Source organism: Pelophylax lessonae (assembly GCF_965119305.1).
Source record: "Pelophylax lessonae genome assembly, chromosome: 4".
NCBI classification, from domain to species: domain Eukaryota; kingdom Metazoa; phylum Chordata; class Amphibia; order Anura; family Ranidae; genus Pelophylax; species Pelophylax lessonae.
In genome coordinates this window covers 197,424,100-197,449,349 of record NC_138771.1, presented here as the reverse complement: position 1 = coordinate 197,449,349, position 25,250 = coordinate 197,424,100, and the positions used below count along the sequence as shown (strand labels likewise).

Sequence of the window (25,250 nt, the reverse complement as noted above, 5' to 3'; positions counted from 1 at the left end):
GCCGCCTGACACCCGCATCGGGCTCCCCGCTAACGATTGGGGGGCGTGGCTTGCAAAATGATCACAGAGACATGTGATCCTATACAGCAGGATCACATGAGCTCTGTGATCATCCCAGGGAGAAGGATGGTCGGCTGTGTTTATAACAGCCGACCATCCTTCTCTCTCAGGGGGGAACGATCGCGGTTGTGTCAGGTGGCAATCGGAGCTGTCTGACACCTGCACCGGCCTCCCCACTAACGATTGGGGGCGGGAGCGCGCCGCCAGCGTCGCGCGCTCGCTACCTAGCTGCCCCCAGGTGAGCGACGTAGACCTACGTCGTTTTGCCTGTAGGAGCCAGCCTGCCGCAGTAAATATAACGTAAGCGGCCTGGAAGTGGTTAAGGGAGAAAATTGTCTGGTCCAGAAGTTCTTAATGGGGACACAGACAGCAATAAAAACTGACAGGGGTTTTAATCCCCCTCCATTCTATCAAAAATTAACAAAGTTTAGCTTTAGTTTAGTTTTAGCCTTAGTTATTCTTTAAGGAAGACAATCATTTACAGACACATGTACAGTATGAAATAATACTGTAAAATGCCTAGGAAAAATTGCAGTAGTACTAAATCAATTTTTTTCAGTAAATGCATTTCTTTTAAACAATGCAACATATTTTTTGGTGTAAGGCACTAACAATGTTTAAAAATTATCACCGCCTGTTAAAGATCACAGAGCCACTTTCCTTGAACACCCAGGTAGGGAGCGCATGCCCGATCTTTTTATTACCGAAGCTCAGGAAGGACAGTGCAGGTGCATAGAGAAGGGAGGAAGGAAAGTAGGGTTATGTGCTGCTGGGGCTTTTGGGGTTATGTGCTGCTGGGGCTTTTGGGGTTATGTGCTGCTGAGGATGCACACAGCATAAAGAGAGATGTTAGCTGTCCAGCCATGAGCATGCACACAATGGTGGCTCCAGGGGACCCTGTAGGGGAGGTGGAGTCACCTGAAAACTGGAACCTAAAAGCTGAGGATCTTTACAGAGGGAAACCTAAGAAACCACATACTTGGAAATAAAAAGGATCTTACCTTCTTTAGTTCACAAGCTAACGCATTTCTTCAGCAATATGATCTTGGTTAAACATACTGTATATTTAGGATAATATGAAAATGACTGAACTATCAAATTAATCCAAAATCCAACCCAGTGCTCAATATGTAAAAGCTAAGTCTGAAAAGTCACCTAAATGTAAACATTTCTTAAAATTAGACCTATAAGGTCTGGTTCACACTTATGCGATGTGATGTGCGATGTGATGTTCCCGCATCGCACACGCACCCCCGGCAGTTCACACTGCCATATGCGATACGCTGGGGGTGTCAATGTAATCTTAACGACACCCCCAGTTTGATCGCATATCGCAGTGCGATCTTACACTTCGCACAGGATCGGATCGCACAAGTGTGAACCGCTATGCCATCCGATCCTGATGCGGCTGCCAAAAAGGGTCCCTGTGCGTGTTTGGTGCGGCTGCGTTGCGAATTTAGCCATACAAACTGTATGGCTAAACTCGCACCGCACAGCCGATCGCATGTAATGTCGGAGCAGTGCGCTCCGACATTACATGCGAACCCCGCACACGCACAAGTGTGAACCGGGGCTAAGGGTAAAATTCAACCTCCAGCATATAAGTGTCATAAATTACAGCTTTCACAGATGGCTGGTATTATGAGCGCTGTTGATCTCACGGCATAGCATGGGTTGCCGCGCCCAGGGCATGGCAAGTAATTTGCACCCCTAACCTGCGGACTATGTATTGTACAACCAAAATGTATAGAGTGAAGGGGTCAGGAGTAACTAATCTACAAAAGAGCATATAGAGTGCAGTTATCAGAATGAACCCTCTGTTCACATCAGGACATCACCGTCCCCAGCATTTCCCTATAGCTAATGGTTCAAAGAGTCTCTCCTTAAATCAGAGTTCACAGTTTTCCCCTTTACACCCATGTTGCCCCCTTTACATAAGAGTTTCCCTTTACATCAGAGTCTACAGAGTTCTCCTTACATCCCCAGCATTTCCCCTTACATTAGAGACCACACAATTCCTCTTTACATTAGAGTCCCTCTTTTAAATCAGGGTTCACACGACCACCCTTAAATCAGGATTGGCAAAGCCCCATTTACACCAGAGTCTCCAGAGATCCTCTTTACACTGTAAGGAGGAACTCTGTAGAATCTGATGTAAGGGGGAACTCTGCAGACTCTGGTGTAAGGGTGGATGCTGGGAACTCTGATATAAGGGTGGTGATTTGAGCTCCCCCTTGCATAAGAGGTTTCAGAGTCCCCCACAGTCTAGGGCACTACAAGTCCCAGCATAGCCGACTGCTATACCTCAGTCCCCACAGAGGGCACTACAAGTCCCAGCATAGCCGACTGCTATACCTCAGTCCCCACAGAGGGCACTACAAGTCCCAACATAGCAGGCTGACATTCCTCAGTCCCCTACAAAGGGCACTACAAGTCCCTGCATATCAGGCTGCCATGCCCCAGTCCCCACAGAGGGCAATGTAAATCCCAGTATAGTGGGCTGCCATTCCTCATTGAGGAATTGAAGCCTCCTATTTTGGGACTTGTAGTGCCCTCTGTAGGGAACTGAGGAATGACAACCTGCTATGTTGGGACTTGTAGTGCCCTCTGTGGGGACTGAGGCATGGCAGCCTGCTATGCTGAGACTTTTAGTGGCCTTTGTGGGGGATTCTTCAGTCCCCCACAGTCTAACACACTACAAGTCCCAGCATAGCGGGCTGTCATTCTTCAGTCCCCCACAGCTTGGGGGACAAACAACACAGGGTTAAACATCTAAAGGAGAATTCCAACCAAAACTACTAATATTTTACAGATAGTTCATATGCTATATAATGTCAGAGCCCCGATACCCCAGGCACAGCTGACATTCCTTGTGGCCCCAAAGATGGGGAGCAGAGCCATCCCCAGCAGGCTGCAATAGACCAGAATGGTGCCCTCCGGGGAGATGAGCAGTTTGGCCGTGCCAGTCCCAGGCACCTTGGTGTTGTCTTTGTGTAGGGCAAAGGGCTCCAGCTCGGCAATGTCTGGCTCTGATGTCATATGCAGGACTGGCTCCACTCCACTCTCTTCCCTGGCAACCAGCTCTGGCATCACTAGAGGGGCAAGGCTGGGTCTCTAGCAAGCAGAGACTGACCGGGTAAAACCGTGCAGCCTCTTTTTGTTTGGGGCATCAGAGTGGCCCGGCGGCAAAATTTCCCTCCTACCAAGTCCACCCTTGCCTCCTCCAACATCAACCTGGGTGGCCCTTCTACTCCACCAACCACCCTAATGCCCTCTCCTCTTAACCCAGGACTACCCAGAGGCCCCCTCCTCCTCCAACAATCCAGGGCCTGTTCTTCCACTGCTGACCAACCTGGGGCCCTCATCTTCTCCATAAATCATCCTAGGGCCCGTTCCTCCTCTGCCAACCACCCAGGCGACTGCTCCTCCTGCTCCAAACACCCAGGTGCCCTATTTTTCTCCCCCAGCCACCCAGGGGTCCTCTCTTCCCCCACCAACTAACCTGGGGCCCCCTTCTCCTCTACCAATCATCCTGGAACTCCCCTCCAACCATTCTGGGGCCCCCATCCCCTTTCCCCAGCAGACATTCCCAAATATTTGACCAGGCTTCAGAGTGGCCACTTGGGGGCATGGTTACCCATGTGTTCCTGGGCCAGGGCGGAGATCTCCTCCCCTGAGAAGGTGTACTCGTCATCACCCATTGTCGAATTAGAGCCAACAGGACCCGATCACCGCCACCAGCAATCATCGTCTGGGACTCACAACAGCCAAGCGTTGTGGGGAGTGAGTGAGTGACAGACCTGGCAACCAATTCCTACTGACGCCAGGACACACCCACTGCCAAAATCCTCCAATACAATAACATCAGACAGTGAAAGAGGGGTGAGTGTCAGCGCACAACAGCATCACCAGGCGGTCGCAGCAAGGGAACTGTAGCTCACTGCTCCAACTACTATATCCTTGGATTTAAAGCATTCTTCTACCAGGGCGATTTCCTTGACTGCCCCCCTCTAAATGTTGCGCCCTGAGCGATCGCACAGGCTGCACCCCCCATGTTATACCACTGAATGGAGGTTGTCACGAGATCTTACCTTCTTTAGTTAACAAGCTAACGCATTTCACTCCACCTGGAGCTTATTCATAGCATATCAATTACCATAACATTTTAAAGGCCGTACTGGTTCTCAATCTATTTAATTCACCTCATATAAGTTGTATCACTAAAGTTTAAGTCATGGTAAATCTTTTTTTTTAACACTTTTGCTTATGTATATAATCATATTGTATTTTCACTTTCTTGCAGGCTAAGAATAAGGCAGATATGACTGATACGAGAAATAAAGAAATAAAGGATCTTCACTCACAGTTGGAAGCAAAGATTGCAGAGCTTCAAGAAAAGATGCTACAGAACAGGAACGCAGCAGCCAAAGCAGAGAAGGGTGCAAGCTCTGCATTAGAAGCAGCTGCTGAAAGTGAAAATGTATGAGTCCTTATTAAGTATCTAGACATGTTAAAAGCTTGAATCTGTGTTGCTGTGGAGCATTAGGCTGGCCATAGACAGGAAAATGCTAAACGAAGAAAAACAAGTTAGAATATATATATATATATTCATACTGACTCAATTTTGTTCCAGGAGTGGGGCAGGAAGTTCACACCCCGCTGCTTGAACACTGTGCTATATACTGTAGATAGCTAAGGTTACATACAGTGTTTACTGCACTCCCAGCTTCTGCATCTGTTGGTGAAGGTGATACAACATACTTTGCTTGGACCTGCTTGGACCAAACAAATTAGTTAAACTTTACCAAAAGCTACAGATCTGCTTTAGGTCATTGCTTTTTTTCCCATTTTATTATTTTGCTACATAATGCAATTTAACGGTCTTCCTGAGAGATTAGCAGATAGTTACATAGTTAGTCTGGTTAAAAAACACAAGTCCATCTAGTTCAACCAATAAAAGGGAAAAAAAACACAGTGGATCCAGAGGAAGGCAAATAAAAAAAAAAAAAAAAAAAAAACAGCAAAGAACGATGCTTTTTGCTCCAGCAGGGGGAAAATTTCCTTTCTGATCCACCGAGAGGCAATCAGATATTCTCTGGATCAACATTACCTATAAATGTTAGTATATAGATAAGGATATTTAAAAGGAAAAAAAAAGAAAAATCAATGACAGAGATCACCATCTGGGAAATTATGGCACTGGTACCTAGATTATATTGTGCATTTTGTTTAATTATGTCTCTAATGTTTAAAATGTATGTATAGTCAACACTTAATTTTTAATTGCATAAAGTAAGGTTAAAACCCCTGTTGGTTTACTTTTTGCTGTCTTTGTCCCATTTGGGAGATTTCTCTTCACTTCCTGTCTCAGACACAGAACATGAGGTGAGAAAAAAATCTAATCAAATTAACAGGTTACACAATTTCCCTTCAACCTTATCCTTGTGGTAACAGTAAATTGTTGGATTGTTTGTCATGGTATGTCTCAACGATAATGGTCCCCAAGACAAATAGAGAGGATGAATTTACCTAGCGGGGATACAGACAGCAATAAAACCCTGATAGGGGTTCTACCTTTGTTATCTTTCCCTAGATAACAAAGGTATACAAAACTAAAAAAAAAAGGAGGTTTTTGTACATACACTTCTGTCCCTGAAATACAAAGCTTAGCTAATAATATGGAAAAGAAGGCAATATATGCATTATTCATATTTTTCTTCTTATAATCGAATTACAGAGCCTAAATAACCTAAAAGAAAAGTATGAGATACTCAAGGAAAAGCTAAAAAGGAGAGAGATCCCTCCAGAAATTTTGGAAAGATTGCAGCAGCTAAAAGAAGATGCAGAAGATTTTGCAAAAGAGATTGATGAGAAAATGAATCGCATAGCAGGTACTTCATGTAATTATTAGCTTTTTCTACTGTTGCCTCCAATACTGACGCATCAATTGTCACAATTAGGGATGAGCTGAACTAACCTGGATTCAGACTGAGCCTTGTCCGGCAAACGTTAAAGAAGTTCAGATCCCAAAACTTAACCCCAGTGAAATTAGTAGGAGCAAAATCCAAAAATTCAAATTTTCTGGGCTAACAAGAATGGGGTTGTCAAAACAATGCTTGGGGGAAGGAGGTGGGCACTGCCCTGGGGAACATGTACCAAAAACAATAAAAACATTCAGCCAGGAGCAGGTTTTTTTTAAGTGTGTAACGTGAAACATTAAACTGCCCAATTCTTTTAAAACCACTTGCCGACCGCCGCACGACTATTTACATCGGCGGTCAGCCCCTCACAGGCAGAGCGACGTAGAGCTACGTCGCTAGCCTGTGAGGGTCTAGGGAGCGGACCCCATGTCCGCCGGTCACTCGCGATCATCGGGTGGAGAGGGAGAAAGGCAGGCGACTGATGTAAACAAGCCGCCTGTCATTCTCCCCTGTGTAGGAATAGTGATCATACGGTTCTACTATGTAGGACCGTTGATCACTGTTCCTACACCTCAAGCCACAGCCAATCACAGTTAGAATCATGCCCCTAGGGACACACATAACCCCTCCCTCTCAAAAAAAAGTTAACCCCTTCACTGCCAGTGTAATTTTACAGTAACAGTGCATATTTATAGCACTGATTACTGTAGTAATGTCACTGGTAACCCCAAAAGCGTCAAAAATGTCAGTCAAGGGTCCGATCTGTCTGCCGCAATGTCGCAGTACCGCAAAAAAAAACGCAGATTGCCACCATTACACGTTAAAAAAAAAACAACAAAAATGACAAAAATCTTTCCCTTTGTTAGTAAAAGCAATAACTTTTGCGCAAACCAATCAAAATACGCTTTTTGCAATTTTTTTTACCAAACATATGTAGCATAAAACAAATTGGCTGAAAATGTTAAAAAATTTTGATTTTTACATTTTTTTGGGGGGGAATTTAATCTAAAAAAAATGTGAAAAATATTGTTTTTGCAAAATTGACGCTCTTTTTTTGTTTATAGCGCATGATCAAAAAATCGCACAGGTGATCAAAAACCACCAAAAGAAAGCTCTGTTTGTGGAAAAAAAAAGGACTTCAAATTCGTTTAGGTACAGCGTCGCACGACCGTGCAATTGTCCGTTAAAGTCACGCAGTGCCGAATCGCAAAATAGGCCCTGGTCAGGAAGGGGGTAAAATCTTCCGGGGCTTAAGTGGTTAAATAACATGCCTGTGGGGGTGCCCTAACCAAACCTGTGACGGTGCACATCTCTGTGATGTATAGAAAGTGCTCCAGAAGCACTGATATTCACAAAGGAATTGTGATGGCAAATGACATTTAAAGTTTTACTAAACCCAGATCCTTCATTGACTATAACTGGTCTACCACAGTACAAAGAACATGGAAATGTAACTTTTTTAGTAAATATAAACTGATAAATACCTTTTTTATCAGCTGTGTATAGCAGTTAGAGCAACCTTGTGACTTGTATAGGTGAGTGCTGATAGCTTGTGGGAGGAGTTTTCATTTCTCCCACAATTGTCCTATCGGGCTTCAAGACCCTTGATGCTCTGTCTGAACATGTATGGACAGTGCTGATCGGCCCTTTGCTGATCACATGTACCATCCCAAGAAAAAAAAACTCTCTAGCAATACACACTAAACTGAGCAGCCTGACTCTAAAGACTTTGTAAATATTAGGTTATTTTTTTGGAGTCTGTGGAAGGAGGAGATGATCAGAGAAGACAGGATCGAACAGCCTTTTTACACAATGCAGAGGATTACCTCTTAGGTTCCACATTAAGGGGTATAACAAGCTTGCTTTACTGCATATACAGACTGGTTTTACTGTTGTGGATTTTGTAACACATCCATGATCATTCACCTGGGGAGGCATCTTTATTGTTAACATAGTGTTCCATATTTCAATATGCCCCCTTTCACAAACCACGTTACCCACCACCACACATTTGTGGGGAAGAGACCCTTGTCTTCTCAACATCAGAATAAGCTGCTTTCTCATGCAGGTGTTTGGAAGCTGGCAGTGGGTTATAGGGGGGATGAGGATTACAGGAGGTAGTGTATTAGGAAGGTTGCAGTGGGATGCCAGGTGTGATGAGGTTGACAGGGGGTAGGTTGTTAGCAAGGTTGAAGTGGGGTGCCAGGTGTGATAAGGATGAGGATGACAGGGGGTGGGGTGTTATAAAAGTTGCAGTGGGGTGCCAGATGTGATGAACATGAGGATGACAGTGGTTGGGCTTTTAGCAAGGTTTCAGTGGGGTGCCAGATGTGATGAGGATGACAGGGGGTGGGGTGTTTTCAGGGTTGCAGTGGGGTGCCAGGTGTGATGAGGATGAGGATGACAGGGGGTGGGATGTTTGCAAGGTTGCAGTGGGGTGCCAAGTGTGATGAAGAGAGGGATGACATTGGGTGGGATGTTAGCACAGTTGCAGTTGGTTGCCAGATGTGATGAGGATGACAGGGGGTGGGGTGTTAGTAAGGTATCAGTGTGTTGCCAGGTGTGATGAAGATGAAGAGGAGGATGGCAGGGGGTGGGGTGTTAGTGAGGTATCAGTGGGATGCCAGGTGTGATGAGGATGAGGATGATAGGGGGTGGGGTGTTAGTAAGGTATCAGTGGGTTGTCAGGTGTAATGGACATGAGGATGACAGTGGTTGGGGTTTTAGCAAGGTTTCAGTGGGGTGCCACATGTGATGAAGATGAGGATGACAGGGGGTGGGGTGTTTTCAAGGTTGCAGTGGGGTGCCAGGTGTGATGAGGATGAGGATGACAGGGGGCGGGGTGTTAGCAAGGTTGCAGTGAGGTGCCAAGTGTGATGAGGAGGATAACAGGGGGTGGGGTGTTAGTAAGGTATCAATGGATTGCAATGTGTGATGAAGATGAGGAGGAGGATGGCAGAGGGTGCAGTGTTAGTGAGGTATCTGTGGGCTGCCAGGTGTGATGAGGATGAGGATGATAGGTGGTGAGGTGTTAGTAAGGTATCAGTGGGTTGCCAGGTGTGAAGAAGATGAGGCTAAGGATGGCAGGGGGTGGTGTATTAGCAAGGTATCAGTGGGTTGCCAGGTGTAATGAAGATGAGGATGATAGGGGATGGGGTGTTAGTAAGGTATCAGTGGGTTGCCAGGTGTAATTAAGATGAGGATGACAGGAGGTGGGTTGTTAGTAAGGTATCAGTGGGTTGTCAGGTGTTATGAAGATGAGGATGACAGGGGGTGGAGTGTTAGCGAGGTATCAGTGGGTTGCCAGGTGTGATGAGGATGACAGGGGGTGGGGTGTTAGAAATGTATCAGTGGGTTGCCAGGTGTGATGGAAATGAGGAGGAGGGTGACAGGGGTGGGGTTTTAGTGAGGTATCAGTGGGTTGCCAGGTGTAATGAGGATGACAGGGGGTGTTAGCAAGGTATCAGTGAGTTGCCAGGTGTGATGAAGATGAGGATGACAGGGGTGGGGTGTTAGTAAGGTATTAGTGCCAGGTGTGATAAAGATGAGGATGAGGATGGATAGGGGTTCGGCATTAGCAAGGTGTCAGAGGGTTGCCAGATGTGATGAAGATAAGGATGAAGATGATATCGGTGGGGTGTTAACAGGTTTGCAGTGGGTTGCCAGGTGTGTTGAGGATGAGGGTGGCAGGGGGTGGGGTGTTAGCAAGGTATCAGTGGGTTGCCAGGTGTGATAAAGATAAGGATGAGGATGGCAGGGAGTGGGGTGTTAGTTGCCTGGTAAAAAAAAAAAACGAAATCTGGATCTAGTTTTTTACTGACTTGTTATTCCAGATGGTCTCCATAGGGGGGAACCAGCTTCTCTCTGTACCATTTCTCGGCAGACAGATCATTGTTTAAGCTTATGGTCTTAAAGTGATTGTAAAGTCTTGTTTTTTTTTTTTCTTAAATAACATGCATGTTATATTTAACCTGTTTTGTGCAGTGGTTTTACACATATTGGCCTGTGTCCTCCTCTTCTCAAGTCCCACTTTGGTGCTTCTGGCCCCTCCCTCCTGTTTAGTGCCCCCACAGCAAGCAGCTTGCTATGGGGCACTTGAGACGAGTCACAGCTCCCTGTGTTCATTCAGACACAGAGTTGTGACCGGGCCCTGCCCCCTTGAATGAGGAGGGGAGTTACGGGCAGCTGAGACATTCCTGCGACATCGCTGGATAAAGATGAGCTCAGGTAAGTATTAGGGGGGCTAAGGGGGAGCTACTGCACAGTGAAGGTTTTTTTTATCGTAATACCTTTACCAACACATTAAGGATTGGGTTCCTCCATTTCCTGTCAAAGTGCACTCTACTGTAATGTAGATCTGTGAGTGTTTCTTAGGCTTTTTTGCCATCATGCAACTGTTTCCTGTTTTTAACATGAACTGTTAGACAGGGTTAATTTGGTTTTGTTGCAGGCTAGCTAGTGAGTGAGCTGGGAATTTTTGTTTGTTTTTTCTGTTTAGCCCTTCCATGTGCTCCTTGCTGCAAAGGCTGGAAATAGGTTTGGGGTGGTTGGCATTTATTTGACCTGTTTCCTACGTTTGCAAGGCTATCACCTTGTCCTCTGTTCACATGTTCTCTAAGTTTTACCAAGTGGATCTTTAGGCTTCACATGATGCCAGTTTTGAACATAAGGTACTCCAGGCAGTGTTTTAGTCGCATTCAGCCCCAGATTTATTGTTTTGTCATGTGTGCCTGCTTTTGTTACTCTAGTCTACCCCTTAGTTGGACTGCTGTTGGACATTCCAACAGTTTTTGGATCCTGTGTCCCTCAATAAACAAGAAAGAAAGCAGGATTTTTGCGCTTATTGCAAAATCCGTTTCTTGTGTTAATTGAGGAACAAATCCCACTCCTCTGTGTGTATGATCTACCCCTAGTACTGCTGTTTTATAAAACCTGAAGCATGCTCAGAGTGGGAGGGGTTATTGCTTGTATGGTCATTTTTTTTTTTTTGTTTGCCAGCATCCAAGTTCTCTTGTAGGCAGCGGTATAACCCAACTGTCTCTAAATCCTATGTCTCTTAATGAAATTAAAGAAACACAATTTTTGTTAAGTAAAAAAAAACCCTGATTTTCTTTTTTTGTTTACAAACTTTTTTATTAGAAAATGTCAAAAGATGGTACAAAAAGAATAACACATTGCAATATCAGCATAACATCATAGAGTAAAATTTTGTTAAAAAAAATTATAAAACATGGCAATGACTATATAATAATAGACATGTAGCACCCTACATGGTAGGTGCTGGGCAAAGTATAGTGGGCCTTGGCTGCCTAACAGCAGGGCCATGATTTTCAGCTGGGCTGTCATGTCTCCCAGGTGTGGCTGCTAAGAGGGGAGTCTCCCCACTGGCTCTATGAGAGGATTCTCATTGGGTAGTGGAGGAAACCCAATCAGAGGCACATTCAGGCCTGTATCTACCCCAGAAGGCAGATTCTGCCGCAGAGGATTCTGGGAGTGGGTATAGGTTTGAGGGGAGCGCATGACGCAGTGTCTTTGGTGGGAAGCAGAGTACCAGGAGGGAGAGTACGGCTGTCTCTCCTCCTGTCAGAAGGATCGGGTGTCTCTGAGCTGAGCTGCAGAGAGGATCCGGTGTGCCGAGGACCAGCGGAGAAAGAGGGGTTCAGTTCCAGGAAAGCATTCCAAGTTCGTGAGTACTGTGAACTACCCCTAGGGGTCTGCCCAGCTTAAAGGGGACCACGCCAGTAAACGTCCCTGAGATCCAGGAGCTAGCTAGCGGTAAAGGGGTGCCTAGTGAGAGGACTCTGAAATGTCAGAGGGGGTGCCTAGTGAGAGGACCCAGAAGTGTCAGAAGGGGTGCCTAGTTAGAGGACCCTGAAGTGTAAAGGGGGCGCCAGCGGTTGGGCCCTGAAGAGTTAAGTATACAGCGTGCAGTGTGCAGTGTATAGTGTTGAGAGTTGCAGCAGCACAAGCAGTTACAAGTAGCTACCTCAGTCAGTGAAGGGCTGGAGGGAGCTGTTCACCGGACTTTTGAGCTAAACAGAGTGTGAAGAGTCAAGTGTATTACAGTCCTGGATCTTCCTGGATCTTCTGAGTTAACCAGAGTGTTAAAGTCGAAGTTCTAGCACAGTTCAGCAAAACAGTATCTTCAAGCACCAGGAAGCGTTGGTCGGCATTCAGCTGGCGTCAAAGACAGCGCTAACAGGCATTTTCTGTAAGGAGTCCTAGTTAAACCTAGTTGAGCCAGAGGAGTATCCCACTCATTCCCTTCTCCCATCCCCATTACAAAATAAACAAAACAAACGAAAGATGCCGGAATGGTCATTGTCTCCAATCTCACACTGGAGTATTCAACTTAAATGTGTTGGAAGTGTTACCGGTAACAATGGCAGACCCATATCAGGCCCAATGCCTGGAAAACCTGCTACATTTGGGGGCTCGTCCGGGATTTTGCCATTGGTTACTGGGCCAGTTGCCCCTTGCAACGGCAGAAGAAAAAGTCGGAAAAGTACATTTTTGTGCCCAGAACTGTTGTTCAAGTGTCGAGCCAAGTGTGAGGCCAGATCTGTGAGAGGCAGGGAGAGTGGGATGAAGATAGAAGTTTATATGGAAGGTTCTTTTGGCAACACAAATGTTTAAGTAGAGCCTGCAATATAATGAGAACCTTTGAGATGGACTATGATATGTACTCTGCTGTCAGAAAATGGAGAGCAGGGGGAAAAAGTGTGAAAGTGCATAAATGCAACTGCTTAACAGGAAGAGGTCTCAGTGGGGATGGTGAAGATGGCGTCAGGGGTCCCAGTGGGGACAGAGAAGAGGATGCCAGTGGTCCCAGTGGGGACAGTGAAGATGGAGGCCGGGGGCACGGGAAGAGAGGTGCCAGGGGCCGGGTGTGTGTACATGCTATATGGACTGATGTCGACCGTACATTTGACAGTGGGACATTTATTCTATATAGTAATTGCACCGATACTGTGAGGATCATAGTCGGCCATGCCGGGAGAGGCAGTGCGGCTAGCCTCAGAGACAGTATGGAAGATGAAAATTGCACATGTGTGGCTAGGAAGAGAACTATCGACCGTGCGACCAACAGCGGGATATTACTCTTGCCAAGCAAGGAGGGACAGCTGGCTTCAGTGAAGGAAGGCGCAGTTGTGGCCCTAGTGCAATTAAGAAGAGTGGATGCATGTCTGGCAAGTGACATGATCCGCTTAGCAGCTACTTCCCTGTGGGCTAAAGTGAAGGAGCATGGCAGGGGAAGAGTTACAGCACCGCACGGGAAAGCGTGCCACATGCAGACCTGCCTAGCAATAGGAGTCATCGCCCAACATGGCGAAAGGGTGGAGATAGCGGGAACATCCAGCCAATCAGGAGTGACCAAGGGGACCCTACTAATACCCCCTCCTTTGGGTGTGGCTGTGCGGGAGACACGTGTAGGAGCATGGCGTTTGTGAGAGATCCAAAGAGTGTACTCGCTATCACTGCCACCATGGGTGATGACTCTGCCAGGCAGACCCGGGAGCAGATCCACCAGCCCAATCTATCCCTAGTCTGGGATACAGGCATCCGGATGGTGCCTGAAGGTGGACTGGCGCTGTGTACGGGAGGCGGCCGGGAGTTCCCAGGAGCGGTATGTCCTCAGTGTGCCACTGTAACGCTAAGGGTGCAAGCGTGGGTCCAATGCGGGCAGTGTGGGTATCTGCTGCTATAGGCATAAAAGAGCGAGGGCCGACCCAAAAAGCTATATGTTACGTGGGAGTCCGGAGGCGGGAGGGGCATGTTGCGTCTGATGATGCAGCAGGAGGCCATGCCAGCAACCAGTGGGCATTCGATGTGTGTTAGGGGGACTCGGTCGCAGAGCTCCCTAGGGAGGGGATACATGCCCGCACCAGTGACCGGAGGGTGGCTGGAGGACGTATCCACCCCCGCAGTAAAGACAGGATCCGCCCCATTGGTATTTGGCAGCCTGAAAAGCCTGCTTCTACCCCAGCCTCACCCACCAGCACTAGTGGTGAGGAGGAAACAGGCCTTGTACCCATCGGGTCCCCATCTTTCCATCATTGATAAGGAGACCAAGGAAGCCTTAGAGAGAGGGGATTTAGCTCAGAAACTGGGGTTTTGTGATACTTATGTTGAGAGAATCCCAGACTTCACCCCTCCAGGAAACATTGTCAGTGCAAAGGATCAGAACGCAGCCTATGAAAGTATGATCCAGCGAGTGTCCACTCCATTTTCTCCACCAGGGAGGGGTAACAGGAGAACTCTTCCCCGGCTGTCCCGGGTGCAGAGGTGGCTACAGAAAAAGATGGCACTTGAATATGGATATGATTATCCATATGCTCCTAGAAAGGGAATCGTGGAAAATTTTTGAGGCTTCTGGGCCAATGAAATGTTCTGGGATTTCCTGTTTGTCCCCAAGCCATACAGGGACTCGCCAAAAGAGAAGTTGAAAAAGAAATTCAACAGTGTGAAAGCTCAGTGGAACTTTGGGCACTCCATTTATATTGACTGAGTGGAGGTCCGCCACCCGGATGGATCAGCATAAGCGTTTCAGAGTTCTGAGACTCCTTCCTCAGGAAAATATTGATATGGTCTGAAATGTCTGAAAAAAATAATAACAATTTTTTTGTGTCATCTTAACCACTTGCCGACCGCCGCACGACTATCTACGTCGGCGGTCAGCCCCTCACAGGCAAACTAACGTAGGGCTACGTTGCTTGCTTGTGAGGGTCTAGGGAGCGAGCGCGCGCCCCTGGGGGCGCGCTCCCGCTCCCGCGTGGTCACGGACCCCCCCGCGCGTGTGACCAGCGGACCCGATGTCCGCCGGTCACTCGGCGATCGGCGGGGGAGAGGGAGAATGTCAGGCAGCTTGTGTAAACAAACTGCCTGTCATTCTCCTCGCTGCAAAGACACTGATAAAACGGATCTGGTATGTAGATCCGTTGATCAGTGTCCTTACAGCTAGAGCCACAGCCAATCACAGTAGAAACCACGCCCCTAGGGACACACACAGCCCCTCCCTTCCAAATAAAGTTAACCCCTTCACTACCAGTGTATTTTTACAGTAACAGTGCATATGTATAGCACTGATTACTGTAGAAATGTCACTGGTAACCCCAAAAGTGTCAAAAATGTCAGTCAAGGGTCCGATCTGTCCGCCGCAATGTCGCAGTACCGCAAAAAAAATCGCAGATCGCCGCCATTACGCGTTAAAAAAAAAAACAACAAAAATGACAAAAATCTTTCCCTTTGTTAGTAAACGCGATAACTTTTGCGCAAACCAATCAAAATACGCTTTTTGCGATTTTTTTTACCAAACATAGGTAGCATAAAACAAATTGGCCGAAAATTTTTAAAAATTTTGATTTTTACATTTTTTTTGGGGGGAATTTCATATAAAAAAATGTGAAAAATATTGCTATTTTTGCAAAATTGACGCTCTTTTTTTGTTTATAGCGCGTGATCAAAAAATCGCACAGGTGATCAAATACCACCAAAAGAAAGCTCTGTTTGTGGGAAAAAAAGGACGTCAAATTCGTTTAGGTACAGCGTCGCACGACCGCGCAATTGTGCGTTAAATTCACGCAGTGCCGAATCGCAAAATACCCCCTGGTCGGAATGGGGGTAAAATCTTCCGGGGCTTAAGTGGTTAAACAACATACATAGTAATATATATATATATATATATATATATATATGACAGTATCTACAGAGAAGAGTGGGTTCAGGGTATGATACTTACATTGTGGCTTGACCAGTCACCTCATAAAAACAAATGAACAAAACCCCTGGCCACTTACAAAAAAGGAGTAGGTGGAAAAAACTAAATAATACCAGGGCAGAGGCTGCTCGGTAGACACTGGAACCACCTGGCATCGGAAACAAGACGAAAGGTGTTAATAAAAATGTAAAGTGGAGGAGTATGAATCGAAACGACATATAATGTCTTAAAACATCCATGTGTAATCCAACATTGAGAATCACATACCCAATACGTTGGTATCTAAGACAGGCAACACACACAGGGATGTATGTGGTAAAAACTGCAGGTACATGTTTATTTCTTCCTGTTTAGTGTTAATGCCAGTCTGCTGGTAGATATATGAAGTCAAATATGAAGTGTAAACTAATATGATTAACTAGTTATATGTGGTACAACCACATGAAAAGAATGTGGCATAAAAGTGCCTCCATTTCCTAGCATATAGAGATAGTGCAAGGCTTACCTTATACCATAGATGTTTCTCTCAGCCCGTCCTGTGTGGACTGACAAGTCAGTGTTATTATGCCTGATAATGGGCTTGAAATAGGCAGTGCTAATCATTACATTTCCCCCTGGTAAGTATAACCTCCTGTGTACGCATAAACCGATGCCCTATTTAGGTTCCCCAAACTTCCAACGGGATGACGTCACACATCCAAAGTCCGCTGACACGCGCGTGGGCCAGCTTATGTGTTACCAAGCAACACAAATTAAGAAAGAGACATAAGGAAGCGCACCACTAGGAGACACAGCCATGACTCCCAACCACACAACGCCAGCATTTAAATAGCCGGCAAGGCTCTCGGCGCTCAATACAGCCTATAGCGATGTGCCTCGCGCGTCCTGGGTGCGCATGGTAGCAAGTACTGCTGAACATGTCCTGACATGCTACAGCCAGCTTTTAGTTAATGTGAAAAAAATGACACAATTTCAACAAAATAAATATGAGTACAATTTTCTACTGTAATAAAATTCCTTGTGCTTCCTTGTGTATCTTTTCGGACAGGCATAGTTTTTTAGATAAATGGAACATGAAAACTGTTATCAAATTTGTATACCTTGAAGGTGATTAGCCCTTTTTTATTTACAGGAAAAAAAATATTTAAAGCTCAACAATCCCTGTAGTAGTCGATGCTACTACAGTGATTGCCACCATCCTGTGCCAATCAGCTGCCCCACTGCACATAGACCACATGGGGTCACTGGCTTGGCACTGACATCATTTACTGAATACCTTGTATTTTTAAATGGATACAGGGCATTTCCTGGGAGATTATGATGTCATCCCCTCTCCTCTCCACTCCTATCCACTAATCAATGCCTTGCATTTATAAAAAAATATATGGCATTCTGTGAATGATGGCGATGCTAAAGGAATGAACCCCTGTAGTCTGTGTGCAGTGGGGCAGTAGCTTGGCACAGGAACGGAAGATTGCACAGGTCACTGTAGTAGCACCATCTACAGTAGTGAATATCAGCCTCAGGTATCAGTTCCTCAGATATGAGGTACTGTATGTATACTTACATTCATCCATCCTTGACCAACGTAAGTATGCAATGAAGTTCCTACCTGTGGTTCACCTTTAATCGCTTTACTCATTTAGGGTAATTTACTAAATGAGATGCAGAATTCATGTTGCCATAGCTTACTAAATAAATTGAAGCAGTGTTCACTTTTATTACCCAAATGGAAGCAAAGAGATTGAAAAAACAAATCAAAAATAGAAGGTTTTTCTTGCACAATGGATGAGTGAATTGAACACAACTTCACCTTATTTACCAAGCTAAGTAAACTTTCACTTTGTAGAGCGAACAGTTTATTTCTTTAATATTTCTAAATTGATAAATGCAAAGAACATGCTTAATGCTTGACACTAGGAGACTGATCTACTACAGTCGTTGAGAATCTTTACACAATAACTTCTGTGAATGCTCACTTCAATTATCCAACCATGTGAAAAGCGAATTTCTGTTTACTTATTTCATCTGCACATATTGGATAACTGAAGTAAATATTCACACAATTTTATGTGTTTAGACTCTCCACTCCTTCGGTTAATCAGCTATAGTTGTCCATGGACATTAAATGATCATTGCTTTATCTGCATGATGTGTACATATGTGAAAAAATGATTGTAGCAATTGACAAGATTGAGCTCACAGACTTTCTCTGCCGATACCCTCAAATGGCAATATAAGTGCATGTGTATACACACGGCCAGCTTTAGCCAGACATGACCATCAGACCATAAAGAGGGCAAATGGCTAGATTGTTCTATGAATATATATTCAGGAGCATGTCTTATCTTTTCTGTCTCATCTCTATCCTGTTTACAGAAATAGAATGAGATTTGTTTTCAGTAATACTTTGCCCTAGGCTGTAGAGACAAATGCCAAGGTCTAATGAAAATAGAAGAAAGTGGTGAAGCTAATTATCCTGAACTAGTAAAACCAACACTATATTGGTATAACTGCCATCTCGTAAAAAAAATTCCATTATTTTCCCATGAAAGAGCCAGCATTATTATATAGATGATGTGTTTAAACACAGTTTATAGCAGCAGGGAATTCCCAGATTTTCAGAACACTTGTAGGTTAAGCAATACCTGCTCACCGATTTTTCAGGAAAACAAATTATCTAAATCTTTATTCTCGATATTATCATAATGTTCTGCTGTCGTTGACTTTGTATTTATGTTCTGGCAAAAGTAGAAGCAAAAAGGCATTTTTGGATAAATTGTGTTGTGTAAAAAGTGCGCTGGATACAATGTGGTAAAGCTGCAACCTAAAATAATAAGTAATGACAATGTGGGGGTGGAAGGTGCGCTAAACTCTTGTGGGGGTATTCCCTAAAGGGATAAACCGAATGATGATGGAGTTATACAAGTGATAACTTATAGTGAATAGTTAAATAGAACTGAACATAACGTGTCACAGTAAAAAATTGTGATAAACAAATAATGCAACAAAATGCAGATATAAAGACGAATGCAAAGTGAAGTGAATAGAGTCCAATCCAAACAAAAGTCCTTGTGTGTTTGGATTGGACTCTATTCACTTCACTTTGCATTCGTCTTTATATCTGCATTTTGTTGCATTATTTGTTTATCACAATTTTTTACTGTGACACGTTATGTTCAGTTCTATTTAACGATTCATTATAAGTTATCACTTGTATAACTCCATCATCATTTGGTTTATCCCTTTAGGGAATACCCCCACAAGAGTTTAGCGCACCTTCCACCCCCACATTTTTGGATAAATTATGTACACACTGTATAAAAATAATAATTTAGAAAAATAATTCTAATCACTCAAGGAAGGTTGATTTTTAACATCCAGTGAGGGGTGTGAACTTCCCCCACCAAAAAGTATCTATCTATCTATCTATCTATCTATCTATCTATCTATCTATCTATCTATCTATCTATCTATCTATCTATCTATCTATCTATCTATCTATCTATCTATCTATCTATCTATCTATCTATCTATCTATCTATCTATCTATCTATCTATCTATCTATCTATCTATCTATCTATCTATCTATCTATCTATCCACACACACAAAAAAAAGTATAAAGGCAATATCCTAACATTCAATAATTTTCTGTAGACCTTGGTGCAGTGTAGGGCTGCCTTTAATCTTTCTTGCTGGTTTTCCTGTCTAGGGGCTTAAGATATTCCTAAATGTACAGACACAACATAACCCAGTTAAAGCAGACATCAAAGGGTATATTTTCTGCTATCTTGAAACAATGAGATAGTTTAGTCTGTAAAATAGTGCATTCTGTGCTTTTGATGTTCTCATGCATTTCTTACAGCTATGGCATTAAATAATGGTGCACTCAGCACTTACAGTACATTACATTTGTTGCCATTACCAAGCATAATATATCTGGACAAGAAAAACAGTAATCATGACTCTATTTATTTAACTTGAGTGAAAAGTCAGTGGTTATAGTATGACTATTCCACTGAATTGTGGATTTTTTTTACCAGAATTAGGTTGATTTGGAACCCATAGTTTCTTGTTACGGTAAGGAGATGCTTTTTTGAATTCTGCCTTCCTTATTTTTTATTGTCATATTATTATTTTTATTACTACTATTATCTTTTTATGGAAGGTGAAGGAGTACCAGAAAAACATATAATAGATCAAAAAAGGCAAATGGACAGCCAGCAACATGAACTGCATAAAGTTGTTGTTAACAGGCCACATTACTATCCAATGTTTTTCTCTCCATAAAGCATAAAATAGCAGCTATTCTTAGCAGAACTTAGTGATTTCTCCCTGGTTCATTCCCCTTGGATCATTCTCCCCAGCCTGTAATAGAGATACAGTTTTTTGGGGGGAGGGCCAATTTTTATCAGTATACACTTCCACTTCCACAGTCCTCGCCTTAGCAAGGATGTCATCCCTTGCCCAACCCCCTCCTCTACCTTAGCTTACTGGGATACGCCACATTTCCCAGGAGGCTGTGGGACCTTTCACAAAGTAATGCATTGCAAATCTAAAAGGTATTTATCTTTGGTACTCATCAAAAAAACAGGAAACAATTTGACATACGATGTATCTAGCAAAACTATAATCTATTCCAACGTACATCAATGGGCAATCCCTGTGTTTAAAGGATGCTTATAGTATGAAACTGTGCATGGTATGATTGGTGACCAATCTTTCTGGAAATACTATGTCTGGCCACCATGCTGTTCCAATAACATTGGTACTTTTGGAATCACTTCTCTGTAACAGTCATTTAGATTTGGAGCTCTTGCTTCTTTCTGACATTCCCGAACTACATTTTTGTTCCTTGTCACTACTCAAAAGTATAAAAGCCATTGATGCAGCATGACATTCAGGCAATTAGAATGTTTAGAAGGATTTTATCCATGTCTCTCTGTACAGGTTTCCTTTAAAGTAGACATAAACTGTGAAGGCTGTGCTCGAAAAGGCAAGCAGAGGGCATTATACTAATCACAGGCATTGCCTTGAGTTTATGCAGCTTTACTTTTCCCCCGGTGACTTACCATATCTTGTTCTGCACTCTGGCTCTGTGTGGAAATGGCCATCTTGGTGGAGGAGCAGGGTTTTGATTCCTCATGTCAGAGTGGCCCCCTGATGACTGGTCGGGAAATGTTCAAAACTCAGCAAGAGAGGGGCAAAAATCACAGATCCACAGAATCAATGTGCAGCGCTTACTCCCGTAGGATCCACCTGAATTTTGCCCAGGTTCTTCCCTAGTTGAACGCTCCACAGCCAGGCACACAATCTCAGACACACTTTTCCTAAATAACCAATCTAGGGGTGTTGCTTTTGTTTTTATATTTGGAGAACTTGGGTAGGGTTTAGGGAACTGAATGGGATACTCCAAAAACAGAAACTATGAACAAGTTGAGAAGTTGATCTCCTTTCTATATAGCTGAAGCAGAAGTCCTTGAATATAGCAATCTGTAGACTTGGCTTGTAGTAGAAGCAGTTAAAAGCAGGCTTCTTTCTTTAGAGCAATAAGAGCATAGTCCCTTCACAAGGAATTAGATAACTAAGCTCTTCAGGACACCAGCCGATGTCTCGTTTAGCAAACACACAAAAGGGGTGGCAGCAGCCCAAATGTCTCTAATATCTCTTACAGCAGTCTATACTCACAAAATGTCCAGGGACAGTTGGTTCCAAGCAACACTTTTCTCCGGTGGTACTGGACCAGATCTTCAGCAGACAGCACCTCAGTCCGCCCTCTGTAGTTTCAGCATCCAAGCCCACAAGTCGCCCGCCTGAGGCCTTACAAACAGCATGCACATGGCAGCACTGCCCTGGAGTTCAGCAGCCCTCCAAGCTGGACTGATCCGCTGCAGAAAAAGACCTAGAAGCCCAGAGTCTCAGAGTATTTATGCAGTTACTCAGCAGCCTTCAGGGCCCTGCTTCCTGGGATTGGCCAGGGCTGCATAAATATTCATATTGTCATCTGCATAAATTCACACCTATTGTATGTTCCAGAGAATTCTCACAGCTCTCTGGAAAGCAGAGGGAGTAAACAGACTAGCAGCAGCTGAGAACACTGAACTGACCTAATTAATCAGCTGCACAGGTTGCAGTGAGCTCAACTAAATTTTTCCTAACACAATAATCACAACCACACCAGTTACAGTGGTGAAAGCTAACTTTACCTAACAAAAACATACACAGCTCAACTGAACACAGTGAGCCAGCAATAAACCTAACTAATCCTAGCACCTATCTAGGAGGGTGCTACAGTACAAATTAAACAAAGCAAGACAATTCAGGTTCTCAAGCAGAGATTTCTCTCTAGCAAGGAGCACAGTGACATCACCAAATTAATTCCAACTCTTATTATACCTAGGCCAGGGCCATCTTTATTATTGTACAGCCCCCCACTGGCCCCCCACCATGCAATTTCACTCTCCACCTGTTCTGAGAGCAGCTAGACTCAAAATCAGATTACTACAGCAGAGACACAGTATACAACATATCATTACCACTCAATGACTGGTTGCTAGAAGTTACTGCGCATCCTTACCACTTGTTGTTTGGTTGCTAGAGATTACTGCATATCATTACTGCTTACTGATTGGTTGCTAGAAGTTACTGTACATTATTATTGCTCACTGACTGGTTGCTAGTGGTTACTGCACATCATTTCGCTCACTGATTGGTTGCTAGAAGCTACTGCACATCATTACTGCTCACTAATTGGTTGCTATAGGTTTCTGTGCATCATTACTACTTACTTATTGGTCAATAGAGGTTACAGCACATCATTTCGGCTCACTAATTGGTTGCTTACAGTAGACAGTGCAGCAAGGTCCAAATCCTTGCAGGGGCTCAGGAACACATCCTCTCACTCTTGTCGGCTCCCCCACATAGTAATTGCTTGGGGTTTTTTTCAGCTGCTCAGTCTCTCACTGGGGAGGAACTGTACCACATGTTCCTCCCTCTAAGTCTAGGCAAATCTTGTTCCCTCCTCCTCCTTTAAAAACAGGGGTTAGTTCAGGTCCCATGGACTGCCATGAACAGTCTGTTCCTTGAGACTACATGTCCCATCATGCCCCTTTAATCTCTTCTGTTTATCTGCTCGTTCTGCTTACCCGGAGGAAGGGGGAATAGTGAGCAGCGATTAGAAAGAGCTTGCTGCTGACAGGAAGAGGGGGGCGACTGTGTTGACAGCACACAGGAAATTGGCTAGTGATGCCTTTCCTCTGTCATAGCACAACTGACCCGAGACCCATAGTGGCCCGTGCAGTGGTGGGAGGGGAAAGCGCACAGGCAACTGTAGCTAGAAGCAACCTATAATATTACGCCCATGGCAGGCTCAAGGGACAGCCGCTTTGGGCCCCAAAAAAAGGACTGGGCATGGAGCAGCTGCCCTTTTTTACCCGCCTTAAAGATGGCCCTGACCTAGGCACACTCACATACCAGGAAGTGTACTGGTACTTTTCAGGAGCATTTCAGGATACCGCTTAGGAAAACCCTAAGCAGTTCCCTATTATATAGCAAATTTTAACTGCTTTGAAGGCTGTTCAGTAAGAATATTTATTGTTTTTATATAACAATTTTTCTGTACAACATTGACTTTACAGATTTAGAAGAAAGGATTGATGACTTGAACAAGATAAATGAAGAAAAGGCTAATCAACTGCTAGAGCTAGAGAAGAAAGCCATAGAACTAAAAGATTACATCCTCACAGAAGAAAACAGACATGCTACATGTAGAGAGTAGATATTACTGAATTAATAGATAGATTGCACTTTTTAGTGATGTGCTCGATATGATTGTTGTTCAATAAAGTTTTTCAAAATGTTAAACTTTTTACTTGTTAACATGTTTATTTATATCATTTATTTATGCAATGGGTTGCCTGTGAGATACCACTGTAACACTTGAAACAACTTCCGCTTCATTTCATATCCCACAACTGCAGCCCATTACCCAAATTTAGATGCCTTCATGCATTGATACTCTACCTTGGGAAGTGTTTGTATTTATTCCAATTCTAAATGCACAGTGGAACACTTTTTTTCTGCAATGTTAGACATCTAGAGATGTGCTTTATTCTCTGGCTACACAACCTCCATTGTTGCCATCTGATTATCTTGTAAAGATTTTAAAAAAAGTGTTGTCATGTATGTCATACTTTGAAATTTCAGTACCCCATGAGACTGAAGCCCCGTACACACGCAATGATTATCAGCCGACTGATCGTCCGTCTTTTGTCCAGAGTTGTGTTTTGTTGGTTGGAATGTGCCTAGACTGCACACGAATTTTCTCGCCCAACAAAATTCTACTTCAGAAGTGATGTCATGTGTTGGTTTGCTTTCTTTGTGTTCTTTCTTCACTGAGCCTGCCCAGACTTGCTCATCAGATTTTTCCCTGTCGAAATCTGTACTGACTGAACGAAAATCGGCCGTTATGTTGACGGCCAACAAAATTTTATAGTCTGCACACCAGATTTTTTTCGGCCGAAAAGTCGGAGTTGGTTGTCGGAAGCATCATACTAACAAGCCGAAAATAGGCAGATCGGTCGTCGGACGAAAATTCCCTGCCAATTATCGACGCGTGTGTACGGGGCTTTAGATTCTGCTCAGTAAGGGGTGAAACTGGCAACATTGAAAAAGGGGTTTACAAAAACAATTTGTGCTCTTTTGGAGTGTGGTTGGATAGTAACAAACAATGTTCTGATAATAACAGAATAGAGGTACTGTTATTTTTGAAGGGTAATATTTTTTTTTATTATTTTAAGGGATTACAATATATAACCACTCCACTGTGTGTGCAAAATGTTGTAAGAATACTTGACTTCTCCATGATCCAGCTGTGCTGTTTGCATCCTCCTTTCACAGTGGTTGCTACCCCACTTCATAGTTGATTGACTTCCAGCTTCATCCAATCCCTTTCTGGGGGCTCACATTGTACTAATGCATAGATTAGCACTTATTCATAATGTTGTTGTGATGTGTGAGTGCCACTGAAGTCTGCCTACAGCCTGACATTGCAAGTTCAGAAGGACAATGCTTATCACAAGACCACATGGAACACCACAATAAGGTATGGTTATGTCAAAAGATTTAAAGGTGAAAGGATGGTGGAGGGAAGCGTTTGGTGGGTTTTTACAAAACCTGGAGTTGGTGCTTAAGAACCTTGTTTCTATGTATAGTTAGCTTGGAACAATGCTTGAAATCTTTCTGTAAGAGTTTTAAAGAGATATAAGAAACCACCAGGTGACAGAGTTCACTAAACTCTGACTAGAAATGAAATAGTAGTTTTGGGTGGACTTACGCTTCAAAAAGATCAAAAAAGATTTCGGAGGCTTTCTTAGATTTCTCCATGTATGTCTTTTTGGATATGCTGGAGAGAAAGTGGTATGGAAGCAGTCAACATATATCAATTAAATATAACATGAAACCACGCTAATGGGTAAAATGAACAAAAGCTGTTAGCGTGCCATTAGAATCAATGGCTATAAAAAAAAAAAGAGCTGAGCTACTACCAAA

At 43.9% G+C, this 25,250-nt stretch overlaps 1 protein-coding gene across 1 annotated transcript in view; it reads left to right on the top strand.

Moving 5' to 3' along the window:
- LAMB4 (laminin subunit beta 4) overlaps positions 1–23,478 on the top strand; it is a gene marked incomplete at both ends in the record, with an annotated part of 184,994 nt that extends 161,516 nt beyond the window's left edge. The window contains 3 exons of the mRNA XM_082256455.1: positions 4,364–4,540; positions 5,798–5,951; positions 23,339–23,478. Of these exons, the coding sequence (XP_082112581.1) occupies positions 4,364–4,540; positions 5,798–5,951; positions 23,339–23,478 (471 nt within the window). The remainder of the gene's footprint in view (positions 1–4,363; positions 4,541–5,797; positions 5,952–23,338) is intronic.
- Between the last annotated feature and the right edge of the window lie 1,772 nt (positions 23,479–25,250).